General features: G+C 29.8%; 1 protein-coding gene and 1 long non-coding RNA gene across 3 annotated transcripts; both read right to left on the reverse strand.

The window, feature by feature from the left end:
- Positions 1-5546: 5546 nt before the first annotated feature.
- On the reverse strand, positions 5547-9922 carry LOC134272042 (RNA-binding protein EWS-like). 2 transcript variants are annotated; one of them, XM_062754278.1, is made up of 4 exons: positions 9599-9922; positions 9281-9341; positions 7616-7740; positions 5547-6667 (listed from the first exon to the last, which is right to left on the reverse strand). In XM_062754278.1, the coding sequence occupies exons 1-4, from the start codon at positions 9654-9656 to the stop codon at positions 6432-6434; spliced, it is 480 nt and encodes a 159-aa protein (XP_062610262.1). In that variant the 5' UTR covers positions 9657-9922; the 3' UTR covers positions 5547-6431. The 2 variants fall into 2 exon arrangements, with proteins under 2 accessions (XP_062610262.1, XP_062610261.1); XM_062754277.1 differs by having other exon boundaries at positions 5547-6670.
- A 1857-nt stretch (positions 9923-11779) lies between these two features.
- Positions 11780-14947, reverse strand: LOC134272041 (uncharacterized). The gene is made up of 3 exons (XR_009993126.1): positions 14907-14947; positions 12925-13055; positions 11780-12026 (listed from the first exon to the last, which is right to left on the reverse strand). It is a non-coding gene; the product is annotated as an uncharacterized LOC134272041 (long non-coding RNA).
- Between the last annotated feature and the right edge of the window lie 345 nt (positions 14948-15292).

Consider the following 15292-nt stretch of genomic DNA (forward strand, 5'->3'; position numbering starts at 1 on the left):
TCGCGACTTAGCTATTTGGTATTTATTAACGAGACAAAATTTTTGCGAGTTTTGATTTCTGTTGTATATAAACATTATTAATACATGTACAATTATACGCGGGAATAAAATTTTCGCGAGCGGGCAGACCCGCGTAATTACGCGAAAAATAAAGCTCTCGCAAATAAAAAGTGATTTACAGTAATTGTATATTCTGGGGTGTACTGAAGCAATGTTCAAATTATTCAACAAATTTCAATATGGTTGTCCCTTAAATGGATAAAATGTAGGTTGCAATGTTTCTAAGAAAAATCAGATAATTTATTATACACTGTACAAAGTTTTACATTGATTTCTTATTCAATTTGATGTAAGTATAAATCATAAGGGATACGATTTTATTCAGTTTAGCATGGTTTTAATATTTTTCCTTTCTTATTCACAAAAGGATTAAAGAGTTTTTTATAGCTTTTCCTTGCAATTTATCAATGCAAGAAATGTTAGAATGAAAGGAGGAAATGATTCCCTATACTTTTGGGACATGTGTTGACACATTGTTGCCAAATTAACGACCCAAGTGTTTGATATTTATGGGAATGGACTATGTTCAATCTCCCATAGTCATCACGCATTTAGCATGCGCAGTAATTTGTGTTGATTATATAGAGCCCAAAGCGAGGCTACTGTGTCTACCGATTTACTCCGATGATATTCAACAGAAAACATGCATAAACATCCGCCACAAATAGTTCATGCCATTTTCTCCTGAATTGATCTAATTTTCATAATTTCATATGTAAGTAAATGCAATGATAAAGCAATCTTATTTTGAATATTAGATTTCGTTCAGAGTAAAATCAAATTATAAAGAACCTCAAAAGTTTTTCGTAATGGAACTCATTTTTAGTGTAGCGTCATACACTGAAAGAGATACGAACGACAACTTTACATACTGACGGCAAGCGGTGAATCTAGTCTTCCCGACGCCCGACGGCCCTGAATTTTTAGCAATTTCTTTTTTACCGGTACCGGTGCACAGAATTAATTTAAACTTTTCATGAACATTTTCTTGGTTAAAATGAATGCATTAATGCATAAAAAATTTAGGAAACATTCGTATTTATTAATTACTAAATTAGCAGTATCACCTGCCAAAAGCGGTAAATCTAGAACCCTGTTATAAATGTTAAAACAAAAACGAACACCAATGTTTTCGAAAAATCGCGATTAAAAACAACAAAATGAAGCATTTTTTTTATAAAAGGAAAACCTCATTGACATACCAGATAATATGTACGCACACAAACTCTCAGATATACCACTGTTTTATGTTTGGTCATTACATATTTGTTTTTAACTTGGTATTGCTTTTTTCTTCACAATATTCAAATATATTAAGCTCTGACGTACTCCATGTATAATGTTCGTGTAACTTAAATACATTTATATTCACAAAGAAGTTTTATATAACAAACCTGCTAGCTCTTAAAAGGATGCTGTGTTAAAATCCACATTTTATCAACACTGATATTGTTCCTGCGAAACTGAATTTTTCATAACACATTGGTAAAGGTGCCAAGGAAAAATATATTACAAATTTAAAGACTGAGCAGTGAATTATATAAATGATCAACCGCCTCTAATATGAATATAATGGCAGTGTCCATGTTTTACAATTGGAAACCCAAAATATATGTAGGATGAAAAAGTAATAGAAGAAACGCAACGGCATATGTAATAAAGATTCTATGAAAATTTCGTTCAGTGATGTAAGAGGAGTTGCGGATAAGAGATGGGTATACCTAAAGCGTAAGAAACAAATAGACGGAAATCCCCATTGATAAATACCCTCCCGCTTTTCAAGCAGGGGGTATATAAAAAAAGACTAATGTAGGCAGGCAAGCATTACGGCCCATGCATTTTTTTTTGGCTATTCAATGTCTCTGAATGTCTTTCTCAAGATTGTTGCAACTCAAAAAATCTGAAACAGTTGTCTGTATTTGAAATAATAATATTGTTCATTCACTTAACCTCCCGATTAAAGATTTAATTTTACACTATGTTCAACTCCCATGAGTGATTTCAGTACTTTGATTATATATGCGTACGTATTCATATGCAACTACTGCTAACCATGCTTAGAGATGTTGATATTAAACATTTGACAGCCATACCTTAAAACAAATGAAAGAAAACCAGTATTTTCATAAAAATTCAAATTCATTTTATTAATTACAAAAACCGTTTATAAAGAAATAATAGTAAGATTGAAATATAGAATGTGTTGTCAATTAGATAATACTGTTTTCGTAGATAAAACACATTCAATTTTAGCTTTTATGTGAAATAATTCAGTTTATGTTCTTAATTATGCAAAATTGAACTGAATACGTTCTTAGAATTTTTGATTGCTATAGGAAAACTGATTATTAACAGGTTGTCCGAAACCATTTTGTTGTCCGTACTGCCCAAACTGTGTTGGTTGTCCGTATTGTGTTGGTTGTCCGCACTGTTGTCCGTATTGAGCTGATTGTCCATATTGTTAGGTTGGCCATATATAGATGCTCCCGGTTGTGTATATATCTTTCTAGCTGGGATCCCTGCTATATAAAATTTGTAAATTTCTCTGTAAAATTTCATTTCTATCTGCCTTTTTCATTGTGGTAAATTAGAAATACTGATTTTTTTTGTGGCTCTAAAATTGTTCTAAATTTAAGATGCCATATGAACATGATGATATATTAGATTGATTTTATTTCAAGAAAAGAAATGAAATTGTGAAATCGATGCGAGTACAAATTTTACTGTCTCAGAGGCATGTGATAAAAGTGCAATAAAAATTATTGTTCATGTACATTTACGGTTTTTGAAAGACACTGTCATATATGAATAAAATAAAATAAATTGTTGCAGATTGCAGTGATTTTCTTTGATCTTTCTGTGGTGATATTTCCCATATCACATATACAATAATATTTTCCACGCCCCTTCAAATATCACTGCTGGAGGCAGAAATCAGGTCAACATTTTTTTTTATTGAATTTTGACACTCTCAGTGAAATTTACGTCATCAGACATGCGACAAGTTGCTTACATTATAGATTGCCTCGTACTATTGTTTATATCGTTTTCATTGGGCCTGGAAATCTCTATTTTCACGCCTCATGAAAAAGATATAATCAATACTACTCGGCATCTATGATGTAACCTATACAAAAATTATTAAAAGTCAACATATAATCTTATCATTAAAGAAAACATTACAGGTTCAAATGTTCTTGAAAAAAATTATACGATCGCGAATGCATAGAACTTTGCAAATGTCCTTAAAAAAAAAATAGATGAAGAATTGAAGAAACGGATATAAAAAATAGCATTGTCCTTGTTGGCAAAGATATTTTAAGGAGTAGTTTTAAATATCACTGAAAGTTAAGTAAACAAATATACGTATAAAGTTATTTGATTTTATCTATCCAATTGTTACTTACTTTGAACTGGATATATTCTTGGGTATACTTTACAAACTCCACATTTTATACATATAAGTATTCCCACTGGTACAGCTAACATTGCCAAAGAAGGGACCACAATAATTACAACCGAAGTATCTCTGTAAATGAAGAAAAATTAATCAAATACTAGAAACATCACAATATATCCGCATTCTGTTTAGAGGACACGTTTTCTTTTCTTTTCAATGGATTGAGTTACACAAAACATTATCTCTTTACTATAAATACTAATAATATATGAATTTATAAAGCGCAAAATATGAATAAGTTAACTCTAAAGCGCTGTACAATAAAACGCAAGTAAACATAATTTAAAAGGTATGAAAAAAACTCATATAAAATATTAACCCATACTCATATATGTGTTCGAAATTATAACATTAAAATACTAAAATTACATACAAAATACAATTATGCCATTAATAAAACTCAGTAAAAGAACATCATATATATATATATATATATATATATATATATCCATATATATATATATATATATATATATATATATATATATATATATATATATATATATATATATATATATATATATATATATATATATATATATATATACATATTATATATATAATAAAAAATCACAACACCGAAATAAACTAAAAAAAAAGTTTGACAATACAATGCTTAGTTACACAAAATCATTGATCATTGTATTGTCAAACTCCTGAAGATTGGAAATGAAACCGGTTGAGTTTATTTCGGTGTTGTGATTTTTTATTATAACAATACGTGTGTGGATTTATATTATAAGTTTTTTGGATTATATATAACGGAAATAACATAGATAATTAATCCGTATAATATAAAGAAATCTTAAGTATTCTCTGCTGCTTAAATATGCGCCGTTTGTCGTTTTTTATGCAATTCTATACAAACTTGCACACATTTTCAACATTGAGTCAAAATTCTGCCACTTCGTCTTTGCTAACATTACTTATTGCACCTACCTAAATTATTGGCGATTTTCTATAATAAACCGAGAACGGTCATTCATTTCAAAGCCTTTGTTAACTAAGAGCCTAACGTTGTGCAAACTTGTGCAAGTCATATTACATTTATAGATCTATGACAAATATTGCTGATTTCTAAAGAAAAAAGATTTTTTAAAATGTTATTTATCCAAGTCATCTGTGTTCCTATTTATCAATGTGACTGCTCTGTGTCGCCCAATACTTCGGCTGATCATGTTTTTTTCAGCCGACAAGACCAGAAAAATTAAGTCCCCCCCCCCACCATTGGCTTACATGTGACCTAGGAATAACCTGTCAACTGTTAATGTCATCCCTTTTCGTAAAAGTCCACTATTGCATTATATTTTAATTTACCAAAATACTGCATAAACTGTATGAAAATCATCAAATACACAACCATTAATTCATCAGCGTTACAATGATATTATTTCTTTTCATTGTTGGAAGGACACAAATTAATAGGTACACATTGTTTACTCCTAACTAATTCAATGTCTAAACAAGTATGCACTTATCATTCATTGTATTAATACGGTTCATTTTATCATTAGAAAGTAACTTAACGGCTTAATAATAAGACTATTTAAATTCACTGGTTTAACGGTTATAATAGATTTTTTAAAATCTGATCTAAATTTTTTTTCTTAAATGTTTTATTATAATAAATTTCTTCGTATCAGATAGAATGCACATTCTCGGTAATATAATTATATAAATCTATGATATACATACAAATATAGTATGTAGTGCAATAAAGGGGCTTCACCATAACTTATTAGATTCATGTATGGAAAGCCATCGGAGACCCCATTAAATTGTAATTCAATCCATGTCGGTCAGAATTCCTAAGAAATTAAGAGATTGTTTTCATAAAGATTGAGATTATTAATTGATTGAAAATTTTAAAGGAACATAATCAATTCAAAAATTTTGAAACCTGGATAAGTTAAAACGAATTTTTTTTTTTTTTTTTTTTTTTTTTTGCATATTGGCTGTCCTTACCAAATCTTTTTGATTTGCCTTTGCGTTACACTGATTAAGAGATTAAATCCGTGATTTATAACTCAACTAAATTTTAATTCCTTGCAGTGTATAGTGCAAAAGATTTATAATACACAGGACAAATCCAAACTAAACCAATAAATGTGTTGAAACACAAAAGACAGATCGATATCGTGATACCTGTGGCTTAAAATAGGTTCTGTCTTCTTAAATCAAAGATCAAGGGCCATAATTCTCTTTTCGTATTCCTGCGAAATTTTAAAGATTGGTTTTACTTTTGAATGTAGTAGTAAATGTCTTAAATTTTCAAATATGTATCAAATGGGTCAGATTCTGTGGATCTCTCGTTTCAAGTTCAGTGGGATTAACTCAATAAAGGATTGAATGTATATACAATAGTGTTTATTGAAAACACACAGTAGATATGTCTAAATGTTGAATTGAGGTCACAAGAGTTTTCTTTTATTCGTGTAAATAAATTATTCCTCATAAGAGTCCAAAAATATACAATGAAATATAAGTCTTACAATAAAAAAAAACAACGTTAAGAAACATTGACTTTTAAATTAAGTTTTGATAGCAATAATTTACTCAAATATTAATACTGATAAAAAACAGATGCTATAATATTGATACACATGATTAAACCTAAGAATTCATACTCATTCTCCAGCAGTGGATCTCAATAGATGGGACTTTTTGCACTCATTAAAACCAGTGATTCGACAAATACTAGTAGCATTTTTTGCAGTCATAAAACATAACAGTGTAGAAAAACAGAATAAATTAAACTTCTATAAAATACACATTGATTAATTATCCACATAAAGAAAAAAATATAATAAACAACAACAGAAAATATAACAGTACTATTGTGGAAGATAATGCGTAAAAATATTAACATCAATTTATTCTCAAAATAACATTAACTAACGTGAATATTTGTTTAGTATTTTTGAGAACTGTAGGAAAACTGATTTTCGTCTGGTTGCCCAAAGGCACTCTGCTGTCCAAAACCGTTTGGTTGTCCGTATGAACTTTGCTGTCCGAATGGATTTGTTTGTCCGTACTGAGATGGTTGTCCGTACTGAAGTGGTTGTCCGTACTGTGGAGGCATTCCGCTTTGAGGCTGACCATACATTGTTGTCCCTGGCTGTCCATACTGCTGTCCAAGTGGTACCGCTGCTAAAAGGTAGAGGTTTTTTTTTTCAAAGAAATGCCTTTCAATTTTTTTTTTTATCATTTTTGAAAATACCCACAAATTTGGCTTTCTCATCATTGATACGATTTTGTTAATTTACACTATTTGATAAAATTTATGAATAAATTTACATCTGAAATATTGCAACGCAATCCACAATCATTCTGAAAACATCGAATTGAATATAATTGCAAAATAATATACAATGTTTTAACACTGTAAACAGGGTCCGTTAGGTCCTACTCATAGGTGGGCGAATTTAAAAAAAAAAGCAGCATATTTTCTTAAACAAAATTGTGACTGGGAAATATTAAACAAGGCAAAATTGTTTTAAAGTGTGAAAAGACGGGGCAAAATATCCCTGTACAGAGTACCTTAATAAAATTATCATGAAAAAGGACATTTCTGACAATATTCGCAACTTATATTAAAAATATTTCAATAATGTTTTCTAATATCATAGGTAAACTTAAGGAACATTTTATATGATCACATTGAAACCATGTAAATCAGTTAAGTGAACGGTGAGTGAAGGCTTAATGAAATGTGACTAGTTAGCAGAATTAGCATTATTCACTATCCCAACCCTTACAGTGACCATTCAGTTGACTGAATTTCAGAATTATATCTTGTAAAGACTTTTTTGCGTTGTTGTTTAAAAACAAAAACGTAGGATTATGATACGATATTCGTTTATTTGTTTATAATCGTTCTAAAGAAGCAAATTACTTTTCCGTAGAAGAGATCGTTCTTGTAGCTAACTGAACATTCATATATCTGTTAGATTTGATGTTAAAAATTCAACAATCACATGTCTGCTATTCCTTTGAAATACATTGTATTCTATATATTATAATAATTCAGATGCAGACTGAAGCGAAATTCTAGTATTTACTTTTTGTTTTTTACTTCAAGAGTCTTTTACTTACTTTGACCCGGGAAGGTTCTTTGTTTTACTTTACAGCATCCACATTTTATACATAAAATTATTACAAATGGAACAGCTAGCATTGACAAACAACTGACAACAATCATAACAATCATCCATGTGTCTCTGTAAATAAAGAACAACATTCAATAATTAATCTTGAACCAGCGTATCCAACAATGTTTTGTTCAATAAAATAATTCTGTAGTCAAACTTGAAATTTTGTATATTTTATGATTCTTGAAATTCTAATTTCCTTATTTGATTTATTCTGAAACTTTTTTTGATTGTTGGAAATTAATAGACACTGAATATCTTTCAGCATCATATCAATATTATTTATATAAATTTGAGATATCGTATATATTTCTTCATTTTAAGAAATCGCATTTTGATGATTTGATAATTTGAGGTGATACAGTTCGAAATATTAATGTCGCAATAAGCTGATTTACTACAGATACATCTGGTATATTCTTTCAAGGTTTAGAAAAATCCTATCTTTTATTTACTATAATAGAAGCTTATGGAAATTAATGTAGTCGATAGGTATTTTAAAAGTTGATATTAATATCACTTTGAAAGAGGAGTAAAGACAATTAAAGAATATTTTGCAATAATAAAAAATTAGTTTGTTCCCTTTTCACTAGATTTATCATTTTCAGTATACTTTAAAAATCAAATTTATATATATCCTAGTTAACTTTTTTTTATTTAAAAGGACACCACATAATTTTCGACATTCGTCTCATATTTGGTCACTCTACTAACTACTGAATGGACAACTCTCACCTACCTTGTAAAGGGATGAACTACGCGATGATTTAACTTTTTCTATCGTAAACTTTCTTTCTTTATGTATTTTTATATTCCACTATCACCTACATTTGGTGATACTTTTCCAAAATGATAAATGTTCAAGCCCATGCCCTAAGTCAATAATATTTTATACAGAGGCAGGTCAATGACAAAGAATTGATATTACATGTACGAGGTAATTTTTATCTTTCATAATCATCTTATCTTTAAGAACAACCTATTATTGGACCTTGTTTTAACTGACATTGATCATGTTTATGCCATTTTAAGGTTTTTATTTTATATTAATTTTGACTCAGGATCACTCTTTCTTTTTAATTAAGGAGATCAAAGGTCGACAGTGAATGCTCTTACTTGTATACGTAGATACTTAGAAGTGACATTAAACTTATCTAGCTTTCTTATGCATAATAATAATTATGTTCTTTTGTTCGGATCTTTTTTTCTTCATTTGTTTACACAATCAATAGCAAAGATGATCAGAATGAGTGTTTTATGATACTCAAACATTCATCAGCAAATTGATTTCTGTCCTACTTTAAATAATGTATTAGAATATAGACCTTTCAAATCTAATAGATGAAGTGCCTGTCTTCCTTGGAAGAGAATAAGAAACAGAAAAGAATCCTGGACGCACTTTCTGCTTTTTTCCTTTTGTAAAGTTTTGCTCTTTTACACGTTTTATGAGATGAATCCATTTATAGACAATAATACAATTATACATGTGTGATTGTTATTATAACATATTGAAAGCCGATTGCTGCATTTCAAAGGGCATACAAATTGGACCACATAAATTATATGGTATGAGCACAATCTATAATGATATTAGAGAATGTTTTCTTACAGTCCAGTGGAGACGTAAGTCCTGCGAGATCTGTATGTTGCAGAATCCACTATCCCCTCCACTGTTTATAAATTTAAAAAAAGACATTTTTAAAAGCCTGAAAAAGTGAAAATGTAATACATTATTCCTTTATTCAATTGCTTTAGGAATTTAAAACTACTCCTGTTATCCTGCTACTGCATGGTCGCGTCTACCTGAAATAACCTCGTTATCAATAGAGCAAAAAACTGTTAGCTTGATACAAAATTGACGATATGTGAACTTGTTTTTCTCTTAAACTCGTTAAAGCAAATAGTAAAGTAAGAATAGTATACTTACAAATTATTATCATCAGAATAAAAGTCCATAACACATGTATCGTCTGTCCACCTGTCATCTTTATCCCTTTATAGAATTTTCTGATCAGAATTCGGGAATTTCGAAATGCTTATGACCTAAAAAAAACATTCTTATGGCAATATCAAGTTCCCATTGTATTCTAAGGTTTCATACTACAGGTATTAAACACATTAATGCAGGACCGTCGTTACACTAATACTGATATCGAATCTTTCTATTGTTGGTAAGTTATAAATCAATAGGTGCATATTGTTTACATCGCCACCTGGTAATCTGATTCTGTGTTCTTTCCTTTTATGTCCCCCGGATGCTTTATTAATAAAATTTTAATGTTTTAGAGTGACAACATTGATTTATGGTTAGCTTTGCTGTTTAAATTTCTTTTTCCGAAATATCTAATACGATTTGAATCTGTGAAGAATTTTCTATCATATAATAACCAAAATATATATGACTTTTTAGTACACAATTTTCTCGATCGATTTACATTTTCCTGGTGTATCTCCCACACACCACTTAACATTAATTTTAACTAAATATCTGTAACTATATCTGTAAGAGTTTATAACATATGTACTAACTTTTTATTGCATGATTATTGATTGATGTATTGTATGCCCTTTTCTTTTAATTTTCAAAAATAAATTATAATACTGTAACAATTATATCCTTTTTAATCATTCGATGCACATTTTAACATGGTTACTGCATTCAATGCATAGAGTATCTTAGATTGATTCATTTTTCAAAGAATCATTGCAAAATTACCTATATTGTTGTGGAATAAAGATTTGTTGCAACGTGTTACAAAATTTAATATGTTTTCCTTACGTTTCATAGATTAATGATTTTCTACGTACATTGATAAAAACAAAACAAAACCAGATACGACAATGTTATGCTTTTAAGGTACCCGACCCATATTTGCCTCGGATTCAATGGAACTGAATCAATAATAAAGACATGTATATCTGCTAAAATTTGTACTCTAAAATGCTTTAAAATAATATCTAGTATTTTTATACACATGTACAATTGATATTTAAGGTTAGAAATTTAGGTTTTATGAGTCGGATACCTTAATGTAGTTTCAATCGATCACAAAAGTGCGTATTTACTAGTTTTACCCTATCATATAAAAATAATGTGTGTCATTGATCTAGAAGTTCAATCCATGATTTAAACCTCAATTAAATTCCTTCCTATGTGTAGAGTTCACATTTAGGTCATTCCGAACACATTTCCAAAGTCAATAGCATGACGTCTAACAGTAAGAATAGCTATTTATTTGGTATTCTTTTTAAGATAGAACTAGGTATATACGTCCTACTGAACATAGCAAGTTACCTCTTGAAATCGAGAATATATCACTCTTTGTCTTTTGAACGACATCAAGTAAAATCTCTTCAACATTGTCACACACGTTCAAGTATTCATATCTTTTATACTTTTTAAAAAGGATTTGTCTGTTCGAGAGAAAGAGAGAGAGAAAGAGCATAGAACTTTTGCGAGAGGCGCTCACTTTTACATCTTCATTAGGGGAATATACGGAAGTTCTTTTGTAATATTAATATCCGTATGACTACAGGTAGTTAATTTTAAAAAGATGATATATGTAATTAGTAAATTTCAAAACACATATAACTTTGTCTTGGGAGGGAACGACAACCTCTCAACCAAGTGGGCACTGATGAACAGATAAATGATAACTTAGCTCTTTATCCACCTGGAACATCTCTTGCATGCTAAGTTTTTGTTCCGGAATGTTTCTTCGTCTTCTTCTTCTTCTTCAATATTAATATGACTCTGTGTCTTATGTATTCTACCATCTTTTAGTAAACAGGGATCCGTGTGCTTAATTTACACATCACTGATGTAGGCTATTTTCTACTTATAATCATAAAAAAGTATTCTCACGTTCACGCACACTCCTGTTTTTTTCTAATGCTCGAATTCTAATACACTACAGACTAAGAATTCCTGTTCATTCAAATGTATTCTTTTTGACAGGGAAGATCAAAATATCAACTGGGAAAAAACAAGATATTAAGTTTGTTTACATTTCAAAATAAATTTTATGCATCATTTACAAAAAATAAACACTTTAAAATAACAGTAAGAAATATAATACTGAATTGATCAAAGAAATGATTCGCATTTGATAATTCATGTTCTATATGCACATACTCAAAAGGCAAATTGAGCACATGCTCAGTATTTTCCACCACTATAAGAAAACTGATTTTCAACTGGTTGCCCAAAGGCATTTTGTTGTGCAAAACCGTTCGGTTGTCCGTATGGAATGGTTGTCCGTATTGAGTTGGTTGTCCGTACTGTGGAGGCATTCCGCTCTGAGGCTGACCATACATAGCTCCTGGTTGTCCATATTGTTATCCAGGCGGAACCACTGCAAGGAAGAGGTTTTTCTTGTTATATGAAGTGTTCATATTAAAAAAAAAACATCTATAGCTGTAAATCTAAATGATACTGGTAAGTTCTGTAAGGTCAAGTCATTTTAAGTTAAGGAGTCCATATTGATAGAGAGAAATATCATTTTGTCTTAATTCATATTTTGAGATATTTTCCACTGGACTGTATCAAGAATATTTGAACTTTTCAGAGCCAGAACGACCATCACTGTTAATGTCCAAGGACTATTTATGTGTTTGTGACATATCTGTAGATCTTTATCATTCCGTTTTACGTATATTTTACATCAGTATAAATAGAAAAAATTAAACAACAACAGATATAGATTTATTATAGGGTAGAGAAAATCTTATTGATTCATATTCTTTCACATTATTCCAATAGATTTTGTCCTTTATAATCAATTAAAATACATTTATTTTTAAATAAACGAAATTTGTTTTTAATAAATCGTGAAATTCAAAAAAAAATTATACAAATCATTCGAATTTACTGTTAAAATATCAATCTATATAACAAAATAAATCTATAAATATAAAATATTAATTTTGTTTAGGCTCATTTATTAAGATAACCGGAAAGCATACAAAGGAGGAATCTTAAATCTGACCAAAAAATTGCAAGACAGTAAATAATCAAATGCGTCTTAAAATATGGTATATTATTTTAAAATGAGAAAATCTTGGATATATTTAAGATTTTTAAGGGTGTGAATTAGGAGAAATTTAGGAAAAAAGAGCTCTTTTGATATAACGGTAAAAATAAAAAAAAAAGTTATTTCTGTAATAAAATTTGTTATAAACCTTCTACAATTGATGCATGCAGTTAAACTGAATTTTATCTTTTGAGTCCATATTGATCTGTCATTTACTTACTTTCATGTTGACCTGGGGAGGTTTTTCGAACAACCTTACAACATCCACATTTTACACAAAGAAGTAAAACCAGTGGAACAGCTAACATTGCTAAACAACAGACAACAATCACAACAATCATCCATGTGTCTCTGTAAAAAAAAATAATGACAAGAGTTTTTTTTTCTGATAATGTGAATCTGATATTCTTTTTAAATCTTCATTTATCAAAAAGTCAAGATAAAATCATGAAAAAAGGTTAAAAATCCTGAATTTGATGCATCAGTTTTTCTTATACAGGTATTCCCATTATAGAGGGCCAAGGCTGTACAACTAACAGTAAAACCTATCAAGAATGTACACCATGCATACACCGGAAATTGGCTTCAAATTTAAACCTGTACTGAAGGGGCATTTGCTGCCTATCTTAAGCAAATTCGGTAACTTTCGACCGGAGATCGCTTCCACGGCCTTCTTTTAACAGTGCAAGCATTGTAAAAAAAAAATTACCATCTTTACATCCTGGTTCTGAATAAAAGACGATATTCCATATACAGTGTAAGACAACGAATTAAACATTTGAATTTATTTTCAGGGACTAAAATATAACACAATATTTGACAATTTTTTTTTCATGACGTATAAACTACAAACTACATGTATACGACGTGAAACTGCTTTTAGGGACATTAGAATGGTCTAAGGTTAATTCCAACATTAAGTGAATATAGAGGTTGATTTTAAATGTCAGTGAAAGATGTAGTTGAGGAAAAAATATATTACAATATGCACAATGTAAAGATTGTACTTTACGTGGTTCAGTGGTAATTATAGCTTTTGCTCTAGAGTTTTGGGATATTTTTAAAAGTTGATAAGTAAGGGCGTTTGAATACAACTGCGGGACTTAAACCCGTTCCTTTGGATGAGACCGTACATACAGAAGCCCCTATCACAGTAGGTGCTGACAAGAAAAAAGGACCCCTCACTGCGTAAAAGGCCCTGAGTTTCTATAGGTCTACATTTGCAGTCCGGCTCCACAGGCAAATGGTGAAGTCTGTATTAGATTTAATTATAAATATTCTCGAGAAAACCGTTAAACAACAAACAAAAGGTAAACAAAAATGCAAAGATCAAAGACTTCATACTAATTTCTGAATGTTAACTGATTTAATTAGTGCACAAATAGACTATGAAATCATACACGCCCCAGTAAAGAAGACAAAGTTACTCGACATTTAAAATACAAAAATGGTTTGTCTACATCGCACATTCATAATATATCTGGAATAAAAGGAGCAATTTACAGCGTTTTGCAATACCACATAGAACATAATCTCTTAAATGCTGATAGGCCATCATTGCAGATTTTTTTTAAATTTCATATAAAATCATTGACTATGAGTATTTATGAAAATGTTTTCAATAAACCTTTTCAGGCAATAAAGTAAGTTATTAATAGATATTTCATTTGATAATACACTTGAATATAATCTACATGTACTCGTAACACTGTATTTATGTCATTTATTTAGCATTTGTACTTTGAAAACAGCTTGAAATTTTTAATTCCTGTCATGTTTTCTGCTTTCTAAATTATTTTTTTATAAAGAAGAAATTGTGAATATTTTAGTAAGGTGAAAGGAGCATAGAGTAATCGATCTCCAAATTCTTCATACAATAGAATAGATAAGTCAGTGAAATTAAGAAATAAAGTTACCTTTAGTTTTATCATACAGAAATATATATATTTATATAAAGGCACTGCCTATAAGCTACCATTTTGCATTTTAAATAAATATTTGAAACAAAATCTTATCCAGGGCTTTGTAGAAAAATATAAAAGCATATATATGAAAGCAAACAAAAACCAAATTAAAAAACAATCAATAGTGACAACTCAATAGTATGTAACGTAGCTTACACTCAATGAAATAGAAATAATTCTAATAAAAGGCATACTTTGACTAACTACAAAAACATTGGATAGTACATTTTTTTCTTACAGTCATGCGGAAGAACTTGTTCTGCGAGATCTGTAGCTTCTTGCAGATTCGACAATCCCAGAAACTGTAAAAAAAAAATTACGACATTCGGGTCAAAGAGGTAAGGAAAATACAATATCTTTATAGTTTATCAGTTCTATTTTAAACTTCGAAGTACAGCCCTCGCCGTCTACCTGCTATATTGATAGAGTGGAATCCTGTCATATTACCACAAACCGACACGTCGTGCTGTCAAATTCGTATGAGTAAATTACAATGTAAAATATATACTTACAAATTATAATTACTAGAATAAAGGTCCGTAAAAGCACATCTTTGTTTGCCATTTTTATACCTATGTAAAATCTCAAGTACAAGTAAGATCACAAGTACAATTTCACAAAATA

Source organism: Saccostrea cucullata, unplaced genomic scaffold (genome assembly GCF_032062105.1).
Source record: "Saccostrea cucullata isolate Sc308-1 unplaced genomic scaffold, CSIRO_AGI_Scuc_v1 ctg1314, whole genome shotgun sequence".
Classification (NCBI taxonomy): domain Eukaryota; kingdom Metazoa; phylum Mollusca; class Bivalvia; order Ostreida; family Ostreidae; genus Saccostrea; species Saccostrea cuccullata.